Source organism: Bufo gargarizans, chromosome 11, assembly GCF_014858855.1.
Source record: "Bufo gargarizans isolate SCDJY-AF-19 chromosome 11, ASM1485885v1, whole genome shotgun sequence".
Taxonomy (NCBI): domain Eukaryota; kingdom Metazoa; phylum Chordata; class Amphibia; order Anura; family Bufonidae; genus Bufo; species Bufo gargarizans.
In genome coordinates this window covers 40,379,339-40,402,498 of record NC_058090.1, presented here as the reverse complement: position 1 = coordinate 40,402,498, position 23,160 = coordinate 40,379,339, and the positions used below count along the sequence as shown (strand labels likewise).

Sequence of the window (23,160 nt, the reverse complement as noted above, 5' to 3'; positions counted from 1 at the left end):
TTGATTTTTTTTTTTATGTGTAAATATTTGCTTACGAGGTAGTTTTAGTTTTGTAAGGGAATTGACTATTTTACAGTCTATTTACCCATTTCTCTGTGCAATTAGACCTTTATGCAACCTTTTGTGTCCTAGAGCTGATCCTCATTGAACCCCTGTAGTGAAGGGGTTGTCTGCCTTTTTTGTATATGGATGACCATATCAGGATAGGTCATCAATATCAAAATAGCTGTTTAAAGAGAAAGCAGCACTCGTATGAGCGCTGCCTTCTCTTCACTTTTTCCCTGCTCGCCATCGCAACTGCAGCGGTGATTAGGCGCAATTACAACTATGCCGTCCCATTCTGTTAAAAGGGACGGCTTCTTCCTATTCAAAAAGCTGATCAGCGGGGATGCCTAAAGTCGGCACACCGCTGATTTGATATTGATGATCTATCCCCAGGATAGGTCACACACACACACACACACATATATAAATTTAAAAAAAAGCAGACAACCCCTTTATCTAGAGATGAGATCGATGTCAAGAGGATTGGTGCCCACTATTTTACCGCAAAAGATCCATACATTTTTGAAGAGAACACATTCTTAAAAGGGGGATACGAACTTATCAACCCTTTAAATATGAAATATTAAAAGGGATTTATATAGGACATAAGGAATATAATATAACATCAACAAAGAGAAACGCTAAAAAATTAAATGGTCACCCATACGTCATTTCAGAAGGAAAGCAAAGCAGAAATCACTCTCACTAGTGCCTACTAGGACATGGATTCACCGACTTCAGAGCATCCACCTCACCGCAACAGTACTCCGCTGGGGTAAGTCACCGTTTCTTCATTTACAGTGAAGTGTGAGTTTTATTACAGTCCGGCATCATTATTGTACCACTGAGTGCTAGTTTTATCATACCTTGTTCTCTGTTATAAACACTGGCAATAAAGCTCCCAGAATCTTGAATGTATATTCGTATTTTGGAAAAGTATCTCCCAGGACATCGAGGCAACAGAACAGCTGGCATTTGACTTCACATTAATATTTCAATGTTTAGATGTACTTCTTCCACACTTGTTTGCTTGTCCCTCACATCTGCGTGTGTCTAGAGGCACCTTTCTCATGCCAGGCAGATATTTAGTTATTTTTTGACACCCATTTTAATGTTGATGGTCCATTCATGAATTTCCTGCAGCTTTAGTGAGAGAATCTAGTAGTTGAAAATAATGGTATTTGATGTCGTATTCCATGTCGTACCAGTAATTCACTGTGTAAAGAAAAGACAACCATTAAGTAACCTCTAGGGCAGGGGTCAGCAACCTTCGGCACACCAGCTGCTGTGAAACTACAACTCCCAGCATGCAAACATGCTCGGCTGTTTTTCAAACTCCCACAGAAGCGAATGAAGCATTCTGAGAGTTGTAGTTTCTGAACAGCTGGACATTGCTGCTCCCTGCTCTAGGGGTATGTTCACACATGACATGTTGCAAAAACATCTGCACCAAGTCTGTTGCATGTGAACATCCCCTTAGGCCTCTTTCAGATGAGCATGTCCTGTGCTGAAATCATGGTCCGTGTATGAGCACGATTCCCTGTTATGGACGCTGCTCGTTTCACATGAGCGCACAACATTATACTGATTTATAATGCTGTGTGTCTCTGTATGACCTGTATCTACTATCATTATAATCCAGTAGATACAAGTCATGCAGAGACACACAGCAAATCAGTATAACGCTGTGTGCTCCTTGCCAAACACACACATGGAACGTGATTTCCGCACAGGACACACTCGTCTGAAACTAGACTTAACATGCTCCTCTGCGGCTGCCAAAGTGCTTTGCAACCTGCCACATGACTATGGATCAAAGAGCAAGAGAACATTATAGGGCAGTTAAACCCAAAGCTGTAGTTTTAGTGCTCTATAGGTCTGTGTAGTCTTTTCACTTGTGAATTGTTGTTTAAAGGGGTTGTCCAGGTTCAGAGCTGAACCCGGACATATCCCCATTTTTTATCCAGGTAGCCCCCCCTGACTTGAGCATCGGAGCAGTTCATGCGCTAAATGGCGCAGGGCAAAAGCATTTTATGGAATTCCGGTGACATACCGGGCTCTCCATGGGGCTGCCAGGCGGAGGCTTCCATCCAGCAGTGAGCCCAGTGACGTCACCGGCACTGATGAGCCTGTAAATGGCTAGGGCAGCTCTAAAGCCCACCCTTCAGAGCCGGTGAGGTCACCAAACACACTGCTGGGCGGAAGCTTTTGCCCGGCAGTGTGTTATTGTAAATAAAAGAGCGCTTGCCCTGCGCGATCCAGCGCAGGGCAAAGTAGAGCATCAGAGCATGATATGCTCCGATGCTAACATCAGGAGGACTGCCTGTGTGAAATTATGGGCATGTCCGGGTTCAGCTCTGAACCCGGACAACCCCTTTAAGAACATACATACAATATCTCACCTGCTATACAACCATGGGACTGGCGGACATGATGAAACCAAAGAGATGGGAGATACAGCATTTCCCCAGCCTTCACAGTCACATGAAGAGGCCTCGTTTCGCCGTATGATGGATACAGACTTAAATCTGGCTCCAGCGGGTCAACAGGAATCCAGGGCACCTAAAGAACAGCAATACCCAGACAGCTGTCAACCAGTCATACATGAACCCACAGTCAATACAGTGGCACAGGATTTACTAACACTATAGATGGCAAACAGACAGAAACTTAGATCATCAGCGTCTGATCTGTGGGGGTCCATCACCCGGGATCTCCGCTGCCTCCTCAAAATTTACCAAGAAGAGACCAGTACATTGTATAGCGGCTGTGCTTGGCATCGCAGCTCAGCACTATTCACTTGAATGGGACTGAGCTGCGTGTAGCCCACGTTACAGATGATTGAGATATCACTGGCCTAGGGTAAGCTGCGAGAAAGCCTCCTCAAACAGCCGATTGCTGGGGGTCCTGGGTGTCAGATCTGTACTGATGCCTTATCCTGAGGATAGGTCATCAGTATAGGACTGTAGGAAAACCCCTTTAAGACTGAAGAGCAGGACTAGATAAATTACTGTGGACTTTAGCCCCTATAGGGGCATCAAGTTCATATCGTAAACTCTCTTTGTAGCCAGGCAATAAAAACTTTCATAGACGTCAAAAGAAATCCCATAAAGTCAGACACCTGCAGCAAATTTCCTTGGATTATTTGTCCAGTCTTGATTTAGGGGTTACATATTTTGAAGTAATTTGCTAGTAATGCAATCTCCAGAACTCCCATAAAAATGAATGGAGCAGCTGCACTCATGCCTGACTGGCCAGTCTGTTAATTTTGGGGGGCTCCACAGTATACAGGTTCCCGTTCTAGTGATTGGCAAGGATCCCAGTGGTGAGACCCAAACTGATCTAATCATTTTCCCTAGCCACATATTAATATAACTGGATTATACCTTAGCATAACTGTGTAATGGAGCACTTAAAGGGGTTCTCCGGGAATTAAGAAAAATACGTAAATATTACTTTACTATAAATATTTTCCCAAGTACCTTTCATTAGTTAGAATGGCTCATTTTGTCTAGGGAGCAAGGAGAAACAAAATGGCCGTTGTCCTATTAGTACATACAAAACCTGTCCTAATCACACAGGAGGACAAATTACTTCACAACACAGAGGTAAAGCGCTGCCTCATCCTCCTCTCCTACTTGTGAGGGATTATGATCCTGAATACAGATGAGAATATCTTTAGCTGAATCTCTGTGGGAATGGAGTTCATGAGGAGACATGAAGTACAGAGGACGGACAGGACAGACTGTAGGTAATGTGGGGCTGTGGTAATGGAGACTGTAAACAAGTACTGCTGCTCATTAGCCACATCTGCTCGTGAACTCAATTCCAACAGAGATTCAGCTAAAGATCTTATCTGTATTCAGGATCATAATCCCTGACAAGCAGAGCAAAGAGGAGGATGAGGCGGCTCTTTACCTCAGTGTTGTAAAGTAACTTGTCCTCCTGTGTGATTAGGACAGGTTTGGTGTGTACCAATAGGATGGCAGCCATTTTATTTCCTCTAATGACTGCTCCCCAGACAAAATGAGCCATTATACCTAATGAAAGGTATTTGAGAATATATTTATCATGAAGTAATATTTAAAGTATTTTCATTTTCTTAATTCCCGGAGAACCCCTTTAATAACCAGTAGATTACACAATATGAAATTCTATAAATATAAAGGGTAAATGGCTTGCCACTTATAAAATCATAGTAATTCATATGGATATGCAGCACAGATTGGTAATACTTACTGTGATTTGTGTTTGTGCTCTACTCTACAATTTTCTTGTATATGAATATGCATGATCAGGACTACAATTGTTTCTTTTTTCCAAATTTTTTTTTCTTGTGTTATTAATGCTTAGAAGAGCTTTAGACCCACTATACTCAGAGGTTTAAGGAGGTTACCCTATGATCACCCCCCCCATGCCAGAGCCCCTCGTAAAGATTATACTTACCACTGCATTTCCCTGAACCTCCCTATTTCCCAACGTGTAGCTCCAGTATATTCCACTGTACGGTTATAAAGTGGCATTCGTCATCCATATGCTCCCATAACATAAAAAAAAGCGTGCAGTATAGGCTTTTTTACCTGTATGTATGTATGTATGTATGTATGTATGTAATAGCGCAGCAGACTAAGCCACTTCATACAGCAAAACGATACAAAATCACACCAACGTATACCGGCACAGTGGAGACCAAAAGGACACTTTTGGCCTCTATCGGATGGAGACCCATTTTCATGGCAAGTGGACACGAATAATGCAGACCAGAAATTCTGCGGTTTTGCCACTTCAGCACCAGCAATGTTAGAAATCTATTAGGGTGAATAGTACTTTACACTGTCCCTGCTGCCCTGTGCTTTGTGCACACAGCAGCAGGGAGCTTACCATGGCAGCCAGGACTTCAGAAGTGTCTAGACTGCCATGGTAACCGATCGGAGCCTCGCAATTTTATGCTCTGATCAGAAGGCAGAGGGAGCCACATCCCTCTGCCGAAGGCCCTTGCAGACGAGCGTGTGTCACGCTCCGGACAAGCAGCATAGCTCCCGGGCTAACCTCCCAGCACTGACGGGGGTCTCATAGCATTATACTTATTTATGATGCTATGTAACCCTTACAGTTCTGGAATGTATTTGATAACACTAACAGTATTATGTCAGGGTCATCTAATACATTCCAGAACTGTAACGGTTACCTAGCATCATAAATCAATATACTGCTATGTGACCCCTGTCAGTGCTGGGAGGTCAGGCCGGGAGTTGCGCTGCGGACTCGCAGCGTGACACACGCTCGTCTGCAAGAGGCCTAACTCCACAGGTGCTGGAATCATTGCAGCCGGATGCCAGCTGTATCACTGCAGCATCCCACTCCTTACATTACCTCAACCACTATGACGTACCGGTACTGGCACCTACTAATTTGTTGATATTCGAGGACTAAGCAAGTAGCCCCGTATCCTCCTGGAGATGCAAGTAAGTATCAGCTCTATGACTTACCTTGTCTGTAGACTCCTGCTCTCTAACCTCAAATGTCCCGTCTTCATTAACTTTATACGTGGCAGGTTGGTACATTTCTAAAAAAGATTGACAAAACTTCTAAGCATCACTGTCACATTCTTTATAAGAAAAGGAAAATTAGGTCATACAAGATGTTCTGCATATAACAGGACACATTTCTAGTACTGAGCCACACCATTCCAATGCACAAACAAAAAGATGACTGAATATGGACTCCATGGTACCAATAGGATAACGCCCATAATATCACAGCGATACAAAGACAAACCTCTCACTGCATTGTGGAAAAGACAACAATGGTAGGTTGTGCAGTTTTGGCTGCAGCGTTAAAGCGTCCCAACATAATGCTTCCACAAAGAGAAAGTCAACGATTCCCATGTAACCACCTTAGCATCATATAAAAGAAAAAAAATTATTTGACCTTTTGCTTACCGCCGCACATCATGGTAAGCAAATATCTGTAACCCGACGTATAAAAGCGGCTGATAGATTTGTGTTTAGACTGGACATACCATAAGGTATAAAAGGGCGGTCACTTGGCGGGTGAAGAATAAAATGCTTCTCTCCTGAAATGACGCAGTATAGGTTCTCATAGTGATCTTTGTGCACTGGAAGATAGGAAATTTGCTCTGTCAGCTAAATTATTTATGTCAAAATAACAACAACAACACATAGAAATTAATGAGCATGTAAAAAAAAAAATAAAAAAAATTATATATATACATACACACACAGTTCGAGTCAGACTTTGCGGCCATGGCTGCATCTAAATAGCCAAACTGTTTCGGTTGCCCACTGCTGTGGGTGGTTGTGAACGGGTGCAAGATAAACATCACACCCACCAAAAGCAAGATCACACCAGCAAATGTGTTTCTATACATTACACAATATTATTATAGCTGCTTTCTATATTTTAAGATTCAGGCTCTGAGCTGAGATCTTGGGAACTGGCACAGTACAGGGTGCATACTCATATTTACAGATACGTCAACCTGTATGTATGCAGTTTGAGTGGGGCTTGGGCAATGTAAATGGCAAACCTGATTAAACCCTTCCTGCTGCTCCACTGCAAAATTACAACGGCGAGGGAGGATTTAAAGATGGCATCCGCTCGTAATTGCAGCAGGCACCATAGCCGCCAGGTGCCTTCAGTTTTAAACAGCAGGCACCTGGGACTAATGTATGCGATTGACGATAATGTCGATCGCATACATTTAATCCCTCAGATTCAATAATCAAATGTGACCACAGCATCTGGGAGGTTAAAAACCGGTTGCACGCGCTCCGGGCTGTGTACCGGTTCCCCCTAGCGAGGATCAGGGGATCCGGAGTGTGTGTGTGTGTGGCAGCCTCTCTCCTCCTGAGTGACACTAGGCTGGCGGACACTAGTTCATAGGAACATAGTGTAACTCTTATAGACTCCAATGCTAATGCATTGGAGTCTATGAGAGAAGCAATCTACTGATCGCTTGTTAGGAGTTCCCTATATAAACTATTAAAAAGTATAAAAAAACATATACATATGTTGTATCGTTGTAATAGTACTGACCTAGAGAATAAAAGTAACAGGTCAGTTTTACTGCATAGTAAACTCCATAAAAACAAAACCCATGAAACTTTGAATTATGTTTTTTTTTTTTTTTTATAATTCCACCCCATTTGGAATTTTTTCCCTGCTTTCCACTACATTCTATGCAACCGTAAATGGTGTCACCAGAAAGTACAACTTGTCCCGCAAAAAATAAGGTCTCATACAGCTATGCGAATGGAAAAATAAAAAAAGTACGGCTTTGAGAGGGCTGGTAGTAATACATATATTTGTGTTAGCAGCAGCTATTGCTAATTGCCACCTTGAGATTTAGCATGGCTGTCATATCTGATCCGGGCCGGCTCTTATTGGGAGTAGTCAGTGTTGGGTGGGTGACTACTCCCCATGTTCCAGGCCGGGTTTTGCCAGGCACAAAAACCAGCCATCACTGCCAGGTGGGTGGATTTACCTCCCTCTGACACTGGAGCTCAGGAGTCTGTGTGCTGTGAACTGAGGGCTGTGCTGGGATTTGAGGTTTGAGCCGGGCTGGAGGACTCAGACCGCCTGTGGAATTGATGAGGCTGAACTGCCAACAGGGTGTGAATTAACACTCAGGAGAAAAAGGTGACTTTTATTGTTTATGGACTTTCCTTGTGTGTGAACAAACACCAAGCCACCTGCGTTTTGTGATACACCTTATCTGCATTTTGTTATACACCAATGTGTGAATAAACACCGCTGTTTGATTCAAGAACTGAGTACTTTGCCTCTATACTGTATCCACTAGTCCTAACTACCAGAGCGAATCCCTACAATATATACAGGTCCTTCTAAAAAAATTAGCATATTGTGATAAAGTTCATTATTTTCTGTAATGTACTGATAAACATTAGACTTTCATATATTTTAGATTCATTACACACAACTGAAGTAGTTCAAGCCTTTTATTGTTTTAATATTGATGATTTTGGCATACAGCTCATGAAAACCCCAAATTCCTATCTAAAAAAATTAGCATATCATGAAAAGGTTCTCTAAACTAGCTTTTAACCTAATCATCTGAATCAACTAATTAACTCTAAACACCTGTAAAAGATTCCTGAGGCTTTTAAAAACTCCCAGCCTGGTTCATTACTCCAAACCGCAATCATGGGTAAGACTGCCGACCTGACTGCTGTCCAGAAGGCCATCATTGACACCCTCCAGCAAGAGGGTAAGACACAGAAAGAAATTTCTGAACGAATAGGCTGTTCCCAGAGTGCTGTATCAAGGCACCTCAGTGGGAAGTCTGTGGGAAGGAAAAAGTGTGGCAGAAAACGCTGCACGACGAGAAGAGGTGACCGGACCCTGAGGAAGATTGTGGAGAAGGACCGATTCCAGACCTTGGGGGACCTGCGGAAGCAGTGGACCGAGTCTGGAGTAGAAACATCCAGAGCCACCGTGTACAGGCGTGTGCAGGAAATGGGCTACAGGTGCCGCATTCCCCAGAAACAGCGGCAGAAGCGCCTGACCTGGGCTACAGAGAAGCAGCACTGGACTGTTGCATGTCATTCGGAAATCAAGGTGCCAGAGTCTGGAGGAAGACTGGGGAGAGGGAAATGCCAAAATGCCTGAAGTCTAGTGTCAAGTCCCCACAGTCAGTGATGGTCTGGGGTGCCATGTCAGCTGCTGGTGTTGGTCCACTGTGTTTTATCAAGGGCAGGGTCAATGCAGCTAGCTATCAGGAGATTTTGGAGCACTTCATGCTTCCATCTGCTGAAAAGCTTTATGGAGATGAAGATTTCATTTTTCAGCACGACCTGGCACCTGCTCACAGTGCCAGAACCACTGGTAAATGGTTTACTGACCATGGTATTACTGTGCTCAATTGGCCTGCCAACTCTCCTGACCTGAACCCCATAGAGAATCTGTGGGATATTGGGAAGAGAAAGTTGAGAGACGCAAGACCCAACACTCTGGATGAGCTTAAGGCCGCTATCGAAGCATCCTGGGCCTCCATAACACCTCAGCAGTGCCACAGGCTGATTGCCTCCATGCCACGCCGCATTGAAGCAGTCATTTCTGCAAAAGGATTCCCGACCAAGTATTGAGTGCAGAACTGAACATAATTATTTGAAGGTTGACTTTTTTTTGTATTAAAAACACTTTTCTTTTATTAGTCGGATGAAATATGCTAATTTTTTTAGATAGGAAATTTGGGTTTTCATGAGCTGTATGCCAAAATCATCAATATTAAAACAATAAAAGGCTTGAACTACTTCAGTTGTGTGTAATGAATCTAAAATATATGAAAGTCTAATGTTTATCAGTACATTACAGAAAATAATGAACTTTATCACAATATGCTAATTCTTTTAGAAGGACCTGTATGTGCAAATGAGGCTAGTAAGGAGCCCAAGGGGCTGTTACCAATGTTTCAGGAGCCCAGCACCGCCCACTGTGAAGGAGCCCAGCACTGCGTCCTCCGAATCTCCTCCTTGCTCCCCCGACGTCACACAGTTAGAGAGCCGTAATCCCGCGCATGCACAAGTACGTCGCATGTTAGTGTCAGTATAATGTTCCTTTCCTGTGCTGGCATCAGCCTCAGGGAATAAACTGCGCATGCGCCAGATTACAGTGCTCTAACTGTATGATGTCGGGGGAGCAAGGAGGAGATTCGGAGGATGCGGGGCGGTGCTGGGCTCCTTCACAGTTGGTGGTGCTGGACTCCTGAAACGTTGGTAACAGCCCCTTGGGCTCCTTACTAGCCTAAATTGCATATATATATATATATAAAATCGTTAGTTTTTTTTTGACTGAATAAAAGCACTCAGAGCTATGGGAAATGTAAATTGTGGGCGTGCTAGTGGCGATCTAGCAGCGCATTTCCTCCGCTCTATAGGCTAAACCTAGCTGACAGAATCCCTTTAACGCCACTTTTATGGTGCAAGTCCCCCCCATGTGTCCCCTGTAAATGCTTATACCATTGAACCCCTGTAACAGCACTAATGTGTGTATACTCACAAGAGGTTATTGCTGCAGATTCTCCAAGCCAGAAATTCACAGCATCGGGACGCTTCCCTGTTCCAATAAGAAAAAACAGGTTTCTTCATTTAACATTAAAAATTATTAGAAAAAAATAATAAATAAAAAAAATCACAAATAATTTCCTTCACTCAGAATTCATTTTATTCAGGAAAGAAAAAGGAGATTTTTGTATAACTTACCAGTAAAATCTCTTTCTCGCTCTTCATTGGGGGACACAGAGACCTTGGGTATAGCTATGTCCTCTAGGAGGCGTTGACACTAGATAAAGCTGTTAGCTCCTCCCCTGGCAGCTATACCCCCTCCAGCCTGGAGAGAGAGCTTCAGTTTGTGAGAAGCAGTAGGAGAAGCAAGCTAAGAAAAAACACGGAACACCAACCATGGCAAAAGACCCAACGGGCTCAAACCATCAACTGCCACAACCGTGACCAAACAATAATACTGGGTGGGTGCTGTGTCCCCCAATGAAGAGCGAGAAAGAGATTTTACTGGTAAGTTATACAAAAATCTCCTTTTCTCGCCCATATTCATTGGGGGACACAGAGACCTTGGGACGTCCAAGAGCAGTCCGCAAGGGGGGGGAAAGAAACACAGACCCATGGAGCCAGCGCCCCTGCAGGCAACAGAGAACTGCTGCCTGCAAGACCAAGCTTCCAGAGGCGGTGCCCGCCGATGCATAAGTATGCACCTGGCAAATAATTGTGAATGAGCGGAGGAGGACAGTAGCCGCCCCGCACAACTGCACGGCTGAACCTTGAACCATCCGAGCCCAAGAGCGCTAACCCCTCTGGTGAAAGGAGCCGCAACACTGAAGGGTGGAACCTTGCCCCGGGGACAGAAGTTAAAAAAAAAAATGCAGACGTGCAATTAACACCCTGGAGGCCGCCAATGTTATGCGAGGACCCTCCGGAAGACAAAACCAAGGCGAGCACGGACGCCGGAAGGAACTGGAGGCTGACAAACAGTCAGAGCCCTGACAAGGCCAAATGACCCAACTCCTGTTCCTTAGGGTGGGAAGGGGAGGTACGTAGTGATGGAAGGCCAGATTCTTCATTGAGATGAAAATCAGAGACCACCGTCGGGAGAAAGGAAGAACGGCCCCAGGGAAGCTCCTACCCCTGGCAGAACCAGGACAGGTTCAAGGGGAGAATTCCGGAGTGCTAAAAAGACCAAGGTCTGATCCCAGGCGGTAAAAGGAGGACGGCATGGAGGAACCGTACGGCTATTCCCTGTAGGAAGGAATTGAGGACCCCGGGTGGGTCAGAGGACGCTGGAAGGCCACACAGTGTCGAACCTATCCAGCCAAGAACCAAAGCCCAAGCAAAAAAAAAACGATCCACCCCTGCTAAGGAGAAGCGCTCCACGGAAACGGAAGTGGTCCACCAATGTCCCCCCGAGCCGACCAGGTTTGACGGGAGACCGAGAAGCTGCCTGAATGAGGCATGTCCAACCGCAAGCCAGGAATCAATACATTGGATAGTCAAAGGTAGTGACGATATGAGAACCATTGATGGAAGAACTCCGTTAGCGACCGTGTAGCAAAACTGCTTGACGGAAGCAAACCACCAAACCAAGAATAGAGAGAAAAACTTCTGCCTCAAGGAGGAAGAAGAGAAGGGGTGTCCCGTTCCAGGAACCAAACTCCATCAACAGACGCGACAGCACCCCCCGCACATCCTGGCGTGGGGAGTCTCATAGTCTAGTCACGGAATGCGCAGCGAAAAGGCATGACTACATCGGACAGACATGCCGACACCAGTCAAGTATCGAGAGGTAGTGGTACACACCGGTAGCGCGCCCAGGACCAACGGTAGGAGTCACCTGTAGAAGGAGGAATACAGGAACGTCACAGGCCAACAGTCGGTCCAGAACGAGACCGAAAGAAAAAGAAAAAACCACAGAACCAAAAACCCTGCATCACATAGATGAGGGGGAGTAGCAACAGAGGAACCACCAAGGTTTGCGGAATGGCCGTGAACCCCGAGCCAGAGAAGGAAGAACGGAAAGAGAAAGGGGGAAGGGGGAAGCCCGTTTCCCATCCGAGACCAGCAGTATACAGAAGTAGCCACCGGATGAAAGCAGGGATGCCATACTCCGCCAAAAGAGGAGCCTATGCAGCGTACGCCACCGAATACGGAGACAGAAGAATCCGTCAACTGACGAAGGAGCCGTACAGGAGGAGCCAGATTACGCAATGGCTACCACAGGACCCCCATACCGTAGAGGAATCCGGTAGAAGCCACGGTACCATACAGCCCCAGGGAAGGAGAGCTAACTTTAAAACGCTCAACCCGGGAAGGGCGCTGAACAGGAACAACTGCCCAGCAAGCGTCAGGGTAGAACCCCTACCTGTTAGAATGCCCCACTGTAGCGACTGCGAACGCTAGTACCCGCACAGGCTGAACAGGCTGCAAAACTAAACCAGAGTGCCAACCCAAACACTTCCCACATCAGGAATGGTGGAAGAGAGTAAGGAGTCAGTGTAACACTTGGCCCTGTTGGCACGTAAACCATATATGTGCAATGGTGTACGCACCACTACTGATGCGGACAATACCGTTACTGACTGGGACAATGGAAACCCATAGAGATGGGAGTCTCCAGGACACAAGTGGTTTTGGGCAGGAGTTATAATCCTGCCCAAACCCAGCTCCAAAGGAACACAATGAGGAATAGCCACCGTATGTACTGGCGGAACTCATATAGTACTAGAGTAAGCGTACCGAGCACCGTCAAGTACCGACTGTCGCCACGCCCCCAATGAAATAAGCGCAGGCACCTAGAGCCGTGGCGCAGTTGAATTGCAGAATCTGAAGATGTACAGATACTCCCCCCCGCTAGTGATCACTAGCGAAAGAGAGTAAGGCAAGTAGTAAGCACAATGACGCGCAACACTCCGCCTAAGGAAGGATAGTGCGACAGCCGGACCGTATCCAAACTGGCGCCACAGGCAGACACCCCACCAGGAAGGGGGGTTAATACCCACGGTGAAAACTAGTGCATATGGCAATCCTGTACCTTATGGGAGAGCAATTAGCACCCGAGAAAGGAGGTAATGGATACAGTACCCCTTGTAACCAGTGAGAATGGAAACACTCCACCAATGGAAGGAGCTAATGAATACGGCAGGTACAGAACCCAGTGGAGGTACAATTCCGCCACCTACAGAAGGGGGAATGCACTGAAAATAGTGTTATTGTACCTAGTCCACCTATGGCAGGGGACAAAGTATAAAGGTGAAAACCGGATCGTAGTAGTGCAATTACACCGGCTAAGGAAGGGGGTAATGCCCACGACGAGTGCTGCTGGCCACCGTAGACGCAACCTAAGGAGATTGATTCGGATTCACGTCAAGGCCCGAATCAGTGATTCTCCTCACCCCCCCTCCCTTGGGCGGACCCACTCCCGTGAGAGAGGGTGCACCTGAGCGTGACCCTGGGAGGAAGGAAGGGTGAGTGGAGATATCGAGGAGAAGACGACCTGCTGTGGTCCGCTTCTGTCCTCCTGTGAGTTGCGAAGGCGGAGAATTATCAACCAAACAACCCCGGAGGGTGGATTGGGAATTGCGGAGGCTCTCCGCTGTATTGAACAGGTGGAGAACTACCAACCAAACGACCCCGGAGGGTGGAATGGGAATCCAGAGGTTCTCCACTGTATTGAGCCGGTGGAGAATTATCAACCAAACGACCCCGGAGGGTGAATTGGGAATTACGGAGGCTCTCCACTGTATTGAACAGGTGGAGAATTATCAACCAAACGACCCCGGAGGGTGGAATGGGAGTTCCAGAGGCTCTCCGCTGTATTGAACAGGTGGAGAATTATGACCAATGACCCCGGAGGGTGGATTGGTAATTGCAGCGGTCCTCAACTGCATTGCACCGGTGGAAAAGAATCAACCAAGCTTCCCCTGAGGGTGGGTTGGGAACTGTCAGAGGTCCTCCACTGGTCCACGCAGGTGGAGGATTATCAACCAAACGGCCCAGAGGGCGGAGTGGGAAACTACGGTAAGAGAGGTCGTCACATGTCCGGGGCAGGACACGGGCCCATTTTCGTGCCGCACAGTCAGAGTGGACATGACTGAGTGGAGTAGGGCCTGAATGGAGGCAGACATTTATTTCCAGCTTCATTTAATTTTTTTTTTTTTTTTTTTTTTTTTTTTTTACTTTTTAAAAACTGGTCTGCCTAGCCTCAAGTGGATAAGAGGCAGGAAGGAGTTAACAGTGCAATAAGCAATTTTACTAGGCCATCCAACCCCTGATAATCCGGAGCTGGCCCAACAGAAGTGGCTGGCCGGAAAGGGTTAACCAATAACGACATTAGGTCCAGGGGCGGTGCTGATGGGGGCGGGGCAGCGGCAGCTAGGCGGGAATTATTCGCGCCGGTCCGCCACCCTCCCCCTCTGAGTCGCGGCCTAGCAGGTCGCGAAACCAGGGCCTAAAGTTCCGATGCACAGCCACCCCGGACCCTCCCCCTCTGTACTGAAGTCAGCCGGAGGGTGGAGGGACCCGGAGCGGAGCGCGACACACATCCCGCCTGAGAAGCCGCACCGCGGCCGGGATGACAACAGGGGAAGGAAGCCTATAGGCCCCAAGAGAAGCCGGGGCCTAAATTTGCAGCGGCGCCCGGAGGACCGGGATGCTCACCCCGCGGCCGAAATCGTGACAGCCGGAGGTCCATGTTAAGTAAGTGCCCCGCGGCGCGAGACAACCGCAAGTTGTCAGATGTCCGCGAACGGCCAGGGGCATTAACCCTTTCGGAGCTGCGTGCTTGACGCCTGCTCCCGAAAGTAAAATGAAGGATACTGCAGCAAGTGGACGCCTGCTCCCGAGACGGACTGGGCTCCAGTCTTTTGCCGGAGGTGCCCCGGGAAAAAGATACATTAACCCTCTAAGAGCCGGAAGCAGTCGGCCTAGAGGGCAAGTGAGAGGGGGACCGCGTGTCGCATGGCGCCCGCCGGATTAAACCCCTGCTCTCTTTCAGGGGTCTTGCCATAGTTGAGTAAAGCCCCCTGGCCGTTAACCATAGGGTGACCCAGACTTTCAAAGATGGAGGGAGGGGCAAGGTGTCTTCATACTCACCTAGTCCCATGTACTCACCTCTCTCATCCTCTTCTCTTCACCCTCCCTAAGTGGACCTCAAGGTCACCTTCTCCAGCAGGGTCACCTCCTCAGCAGCTGGCACCGGAGTGGCAGGCGTCTGGTATGGCGGGAGGGTCTTCTCTTTGGCGGACCTAGGTGACCCCTTGGCTGGCGGGATGCAGGGGAGCGAGGCTGCCCTGGTCCACTTTGTCTTCTGTGGGGGAGGCAGCAGTGCGGAATCGGCACTGGCGCAACTCGACCCCGGGAGAACAGGGAGGCGAGGCGACCACTGTTGTCCCATCTGAAAAGGAAGGAAAAAAATAAAATCTTCAGGAGATCCCTGCAGAGCAGGGAGGTCTTGCCTCCTATTGACACTAGAAAAAACTGAAGCTCTCTCTCCAGGCTGGAGGGGGTATAGCTGCCAGGGGAGGAGCTAACAGCTTTATCTAGTGTCAACGCCTCCTAGAGGACATAGCTATACCCAAGGTCTCTGTGTCCCCCAATGAATATGGGCGAGAAATAAAGTTTTCCTAGTAACCACATTAGGACAGAGCTGTTCCTCCTACAGTGGATGTCATTACTAGGGTTTCTGTAGATTACTGCGCTTTAAAGGCCCCATATTTTTGTGTGTCCAGCTGACATTCTAAGGCTTCATGCACACGACCGTATGTATTTTGCGGTCCTCAAAATGCGGATCCATTGTTTATGAACTGAAATACAGATAGAGGTGCACCGGCGAACTACGTAGGCTTGTCTAGTGTAGCGGCTAGCAGCAGCACCATTACTCCACCATTTCAGGGGGTAATGCTGAAGCCTGCAGAATGCCAGTACTATGTAGGCTGGTCAGATATGGCATCAGAAGATGAATAGGTTTGACACATAAGAGGCCAGTGACTCAGCAAGTACTCCTGCCTGTTGAAGGGGAACTGTGACTGCCCAGTAGCCTAGTGACACACGGCAAGCAATGGCACCAATGCTCCCTCATAAAGGGGGCTACGCAGGTTTGTTGGTACCTATATCGCATATAGCAACGGTGCAATAAATCCACCAGGTGCATGCAAAGAGTGGCTGACTACAATTTACAATAGCTATGCGTTCCGCCCAAGGCCTTGTCCATAAGTCAAACATAGCAGTGGAAGACAGGTCGCCAGCATACCCCCGGGCACCGCTTGACCACCAGCAGCAACGTTGGATGCCGGAGAATAAGGGGAGCATAGCACGTGGAGAGGCAGTGAGGTGTCAAGGAGTTGCCCATACTGCTTCGGAGCTGGCTGGCTCCACTCCCGCAGGTTCCACCACCCGATGTAGGGGAGAAGGGCAAGAGTAAAATAAATGTGGGGCCCAGAGGGCCCGCCAAAACTTGCCTGGCCGGAGGTCTGAATTAGGAGTCCTGGCTAGTGTTCCCAAGAGGAAAATAGTAGGTGCAGAAAGGGAAAAGCCTGAAGCACTGCACAGCAGAAGAGCCAAGCTAAAACTGGCTGAGGTAACCTTTCCCAGGGAGGAGAAGTACGTGAAGGGGATCCCCAACACCCATAGGGGTCCTAGAGGGCTACACCAGATAACATTCCAAGAAAAGGGAAAGGGGGTCCATCATATCTGTTTTTAATGCAAGTAAGGTATGTAAGAAAAAACGGATTATAATACTTGCCGGGAAAAAAATGGGAGAAAGAATTACAATCTTTTACGGAAGAGAAATGGAAAGATGCCCTTAGAAGTTATGATAGGGTCTCGGATAGGGGTTCACATAAGATTTCACAGTTTTTTATAGTTCATAGATTACATCGATCCCCATGGATGCTGAAAAGAATGGGCGTGAGAGCTTCAGATAAGTGCCCAAAATGTAGGGGAGAGAAAGCAGACCTAATACACTGTTTCTGGAGATGTCCCAGACTGTTTAGATATTGGACAGAAATAGCAGAGACTGTATCTCTATTTTTGAAGGTTCAAATATCCGAAGATTATTAGGGGAAACTGAACATCTGAAGTTAAAGGGGTTATCCCATCTTAGACAATGGGGGCATATCGCAAGGATATGCCCCCATTGTCTGATAGGTGCGGGTCCCACCTCTGGGACCCGCACCTACAACGAGAACGGAGCCGGGGAGAGTTGTGGCTGGAGGACCCCGGGTTTCCCAGGGTCCGTCCACCACCAGGCACAGCTCCCCGCCTCTCCCATTGAAGTGAATGGGAGCGCACCGCACATGCGCGGCCAACGCTTCCATTCATTTCTATCGGCGGCTCCATAGAAATGAACGGAGGGCGGCTGCGCCCGCCTCCACTTTCTCTGCTCCGTTCTCCTTGTAGGTGCAGGTCCCAGCGGTGGGACCCGCACCTATAAGACAATGGGGGCATATCCTTGCGATATGCCCCCATTGTCTAAGATGGGATAACCACTTTAAATAAAAAGATACGATTGGTCCTGAGCAAAGTATTATTCCAAGCTAGACTCCTTATACTTAGGAAATGGGTAAAGGTAGATCCCCCGACAGTGGAGAAAAGCAATTGACAATTTGATTAAAGAAGAACGGGTGATGGAGGGCCATAGTAAAAAAAAAAAAAAAAAAAAAAAAAAAAAAAAATTATTAATCAATCACAAAACCTTGACGAAGTATGGAAAAAATGGTTACTTTAGGGCTGGATATGTTTTTTTTTTTCCCCTTCTTTGTCCCCCTCCTTCTCCCTAAGGGTGGTGGGCGGGTATAGAATAAAGGGGAAAGGTAAAAGGGGAAAAAGAAAGAAAGAAAAGAAAAACTTGTAACTGTAATTATTAATATGGACTTTTCTATTGTTGAGTTGATGTGTTTCGGGTACAAATGTACATGTCCTTATGAAATAGAAATAAAAAGATTTATTTATAATAAATAAAAAATAAAGTGTATGTCTGCCTCCTACAGACACCAAGCTAAAACTGATTAGCTCAGTGTCTGCAGGAGGGGTATAGCTAGAAAGAAGGGCCAACACTTTTCTTCTTCATTTAGTGATGCCCCCTAGTGGCAGCTGCAACCCCTAAACAGACAAAACATAAATGCTTTCTTTTTTGCTGTATAGAATAGTGCTGTTCCATCCAGTAAAAAATATAATTATAGACACATTTTTATTTTATTTACACACACACACACACACACCATAAGTTGGTTGGGAAAGAATGAGAAATGTAAAGGAAGGGCTTCTACTTCTCCTTCCTGTTCAATCCACTTCTGGTTTGGCTAAAAAAACTGCATCAAAACCTGCCACAAGAACTTTTACAAAAAGCTGTTTGACACCACCCTATCTCCTACCAAGGCAGGCGGGACTTCACAACAGCCGGGGGGCCACTGGATTTCAGGATGCAGGGCATTAAGACCATAGTAAAACACCTTTGTCTACATTTCTTAACACAACTGACCAAACAAAACAGCATTTTACCTAGTGCTTCACTCATCCATGGAATGTGACTCTCCACGTCTCCAATGAGCTCAGGAAATTCTTCTGTAAGGTTTGAGCACTGTTTCTGGATGTAGAAGACTCCAGGAGAAGTTGTTCTCTGTTCTATAATATCCAGAAAATCAGCAAATGTCATTGTTCTTTCTTCTGGCATAACAAACCTGTTGTCGTACACTGCATCCGCATAGCCATTGGGGGTGACGGCGACACTTATAGCCTTGGATCCAACACATTTCCTTTATGTAAAAAACAAAGCGAAGGACATAAGTCAGTATGGATCTTCACTAATCATTCAGTTCATTTCTACACCGTGCAGGTTTCTAGACTTTGGCCATATGCATTACGGGTCTGTGCCTGGATGCTACATCAGCTTGCTTATGGTTTCCAAAGTCATTTCTATATTACAAGTCATTTCTATATTGCGCAGCGTAGAACAAATATGTTAACAGGTTAAGGGAATCTGTCACCTATCTGAGGGTCGATTACTTTTTTTTTTTATTTTTTTTTAAAGAGGCTCTTTTACCCAGATCAACCCTACCCTACCATATAGCCTGGTAGGGTTGATCCAGCTGAGTAAAACAATACCAGTATACATCACTGAACCCGGAGGTGTTGGCGCAGGCAGCTCTGATGTAGCCCGCACCGCCACTTCTGGGTGCAGTGTTATGACAGCGCGTGTGCACTGTACATCTTCACTTATCAGGAAGAAGGGAGTGCAGAGGCGCGGGATACAGAGCTAGACGACAGAGGTCTAGTGCAGTCAATCTAATGGTCAGGGGGGCGCGATTAAAAGCAGAGGGGCATCATAGTAATACCGCCTCCTGGTGCTTGAATGTCTCGTTTGCATAATTTCATATTATAAGTTAATATTTCTCTGGAACCGTAGTACTGATGGACATAAGAAAGGTATCGTCTTACTCAGCTGGATCAACCCCACCAGGCTATATGCCTGGTAGGGTAGAGTTAATCCTGATGACAGAGCCTCTGAAGTCGTATTCTGACTAAAGACATCTACAAAAATGTATGAGATGGCTGCAAGCACTGACCAAAATCAGGATGTTTCTGCTTAACAGCAGCGGCCATAGCCAGGGCCTTCCACCAGTGTCACTCACCATAGAGGGGCATCGCAACGGCCAGGGTGATGAAGATGTTGGCCGTGACTGGACAGAGGAAGATCCAGCAGGTGGTGACTTGTCATTTTTGACATGATTTATAATCCTGGCAAAGTTACCACTACGCACAAAAACTAGAATTATCACCTATACCTGAAATATATTAGAACTACAGCTCCCGTACCGGAGATAATCTAACGTCCACTTGTGCAGCGCCGGCCAGTTGGTAAAGGCATTGCGTATAATACACGGCCGGTTCGGACACAGCCATTCCCTATGAAACTGCAGAGGAGATGGCGGCTCTTCCAGATATGGGACACAGTCCGTTCCATGAAGATCTGCAGACAGAAGAACATATTTGTCATTTCATCATTTCTGAAAAAGGAAAATTATACAAAAGATTTCCGATTACTGTCATTGAACAGCATTCATTATATACAGTATATTAGGCAGACCTGAAGCAGCTGAGAGTTTGCTACAATTGCACTCAATCTAGTAAATCCTCTGTGAGCTACACCCTGGACTGGGAGGCAGCACCACGGGAAGCTCGGCTGAGCTGTCCATAACTGTCCATACATGAGCACATCTCCCATCATTGTAGTATATGGAAGTTACAGAAAGAAGCATGCTTGCTTCCACAGACAATATTACATATAACGGAAATGCACAGACTGGGGCGGCCAGATAGCTTCTACAGCTAAATGGGAGTGCCAGGCTCCAATTCTCCCAATATATCCATCTTTTAGGCATTTATGGCATACCTAATGGATATGCCATTGAAGGGGTTGACTCTTCTCTCCATCAATGTCAGATAAGGCTATGTCTACACGACGACATTTGTCGCGCAACATTTTGTTGCACTAATGTCGCGCAACAATTTTTATAATGGCAGTCTATGGTGTCGCACTGCAACATGCTGCGACTGCGACGCAACAGTCGCAGAAAATCCATTTGAGATGGATTTTTCTGCGACTGTTGCGTCGCAGTATGTTGCATGTTGCAGTGCGACACCATAGACTGCCATTATAAAAATTGTAGCGCGACACTGGTGCAACAAAATGTTGCAGTGTAGTTGGGCCCTATCTGTCGTGCAACTTATTGTCGCGCGACAAATGTCGTTGTGTAGACCTAGCCCAAGTGCAGGACCTATCTCCAGAATGAGCACCATGCAAGCCCTGGCTGCCATGGTCAGCTCCCTGCTGCTGTGTGTACTATGCACAGGGCAGCAGGGACAGTGTGAGGTCCTATTCACCCTAATAGAGAGCTATCAGGGTGAATAGGACAAGGGATTAAAAGATCCCAGGTTCTAGCCCCCAAAGGGGGCTAATAGTTATTTAAGAAAAAGAAAAAAAAAAGTACCAAAATATGAAGTTTCAATCTCCCCCTTTCCCAATTTTACATATAAAAGATATAAACAATAAATAAACATACCACATATGAAAAGTCCCAACTATTAAAAATATAAAAAATATCTTCTATGCTGTGAACTCCGCACCAGAAAAAAGAAACAAAAGAAAACACGCTATTCGCCATTTTTTTGTCAACTTGTTCCCCCCCAAAATAGGATAGGACTGTTCAAATATGGGCCGGGACGTTCCATAAAATGCGGAATGCACGTGGCTTTTTTTGGCGTTTTATTTTTCGCATGGTATAGTGTATCGCAATACTTTTTTATGGTATCGAAATCGAATCAAAATGTTGGTATCGTGAAAACCCTACATTGTATAGTGGTTGAGTATTCCCATTTACTTCAGCTGCACAAAGACCGTGTGACCCATGGACGCGATTAGGGATGAGCGAATCGACTTCGGATGAAAAAAGGGAAAGCCAAACCACCAGCTACCTGGTACTGATGATCTATCCTTATAAGAATAGGTCATCAATACTTTAGTCCCTGAAAACACCTTTACAACCACTAGGGGGCGCTGACTGCATACTTGTTTATACAGAATCGACTAAATACATATGCAGTCAGCGCCCCCTAGTGGCGGCAGGAGAGTACACATGCATATAACTTATCTGCCTGACGTGCAGGATCCTATTCACTGCCAATGTCCTGCGATATTAACCGCTCCTAGTACCTACGGCATGCAGCGTGCACACAGAACACAGCGGGTCACTCACCGCGGACCTCCTCGGAGAAGCCCCGCAGACATCTCCGCACCGTGCCCTCTGCCGGCGCCGCCATTATCCTTCCGGTACATGGAGCTGCCAAAGTCACGTGACGTGTCAGCGAGAACCCGAGCTCACAGCTGGCGCCACCTATACTACAGCGCCACCTACCGGGCCAAAGACAGAAGCTCACGGACCTCAGCGCACCTTCTCCCACCGGCGCATGTGGGAAGCCTGTGGCCCCTGATTCCCGGGCTGTGGCTGAGGGGCCCCCTCTGCTCTTGCAGACTGTAGGTGACAGGCCGGGCGCTCTGCTTAGTAATTACCTGTCAAGGTAAAGTCCGGGTCTTGCATCGTATTGGCCGGCATGTATTATACTCTGGTTTATAGCAGTATGTTATTGTCTGCCCAGGGGCGCCCCTAGCCTTTCTGCTCCCTGAAAGGGCACCTTCCCAATGCCAATTTCTTAACCTAACCCCTTTGCCACAATGAAAGCGCTCATTGCCCATGGCCGTGCGGCTTTCCCCCATCTTGCCCCTACCTGGTGCTGCCTGAGGTGATCGCCTCACCTGGCCTCATTGGGGGTGCACCCCTGTGTCTGCCTTTACTTTGCATAAGATTGTACTGTTTTATGCAAACCCTTTTATTACAGTTTATTATAGAGAAAAGTGTCTGTACAGGTTGTATCAGAAATGGGGCAATGGTGGGACATAGCATATAACATATACAACTGTTACCTATTGGGATTGGATCGCTTGCCGCTCCTGTGCTCCCCATTAGCCTTTATTTAAAGGGGTTGTACAAGATAATTAAAAATCTTAGGTAATACCTCCAATAGCATACATTAAAAGTCTTAGGCCTCTTTCACACGAGCGTGTCCGGATGCGTCCCGGTGCATTGCGCCAAACCCGCGCGAGTAGGTACGCAATTTCAGTCAGTTTTGACTGCGATTGCGTTCCGTTTTTATCGCGCGGGTGCAATGCGTTTTGCACACGCGTGATAAAAAACTGAATGTGATATCCAGATCCGAACTTCTTCACAGAAGTTCAGGTTTGGGTTCAAGGTTGTGTAGATTGTATTATTTTCCCTTATAACATGGTACTGAATACAGAATGCATAGTACAATAGCGCTGGAGGGGTTAAAAAAAATAATTTAACTCGCCTTAATCCACTTGTTCGCGCAGCCCGGCATCTCTTCTGTCTTTTTCTGTGAGGAATAGGACCTTTGATGAAGTCACTACGCTCATCACATGGTCCGTCACATGATCCATCACCATGGTGATGGATCATGTGATGAGAGTAGTGACGTCATCAAAGGTCCTTTTCCT

General features: G+C 46.6%; 1 protein-coding gene across 1 annotated transcript; it reads right to left on the bottom strand.

Moving 5' to 3' along the window:
* Positions 1–305: 305 nt before the first annotated feature.
* LOC122921658 (bifunctional peptidase and (3S)-lysyl hydroxylase Jmjd7-like) lies at positions 306–21,923 on the bottom strand. The gene is made up of 8 exons (XM_044271813.1): positions 21,845–21,923; positions 19,905–20,058; positions 18,591–18,844; positions 10,087–10,143; positions 6,068–6,163; positions 5,535–5,611; positions 2,448–2,607; positions 306–1,260 (listed from the first exon to the last, which is right to left on the bottom strand). The coding sequence occupies exons 1-8, from the start codon at positions 21,906–21,908 to the stop codon at positions 1,172–1,174; spliced, it is 951 nt and encodes a 316-aa protein (XP_044127748.1). The 5' UTR covers positions 21,909–21,923; the 3' UTR covers positions 306–1,171.
* Positions 21,924–23,160: the final 1,237 nt, after the last annotated feature.

Coding starts and splice junctions, on each gene's coding strand:
- LOC122921658 (XM_044271813.1), bottom strand. CDS start 21,908: ATGGCGGCGCCGGCAGAGGGCACGGTGCGGAGATGTCTGCGGGGCTTC. Junction 18,845..19,904: donor TGGACGTTAGATTATCTCCG/GTACGGGAGCTG, acceptor TTTTACATAAAG/GAAATGTGTTGGATCCAAGG. Junction 10,144..18,590: donor ATGGATGAGTGAAGCACTAG/GTAAAATGCTGT, acceptor TTATTGGAACAG/GGAAGCGTCCCGATGCTGTG.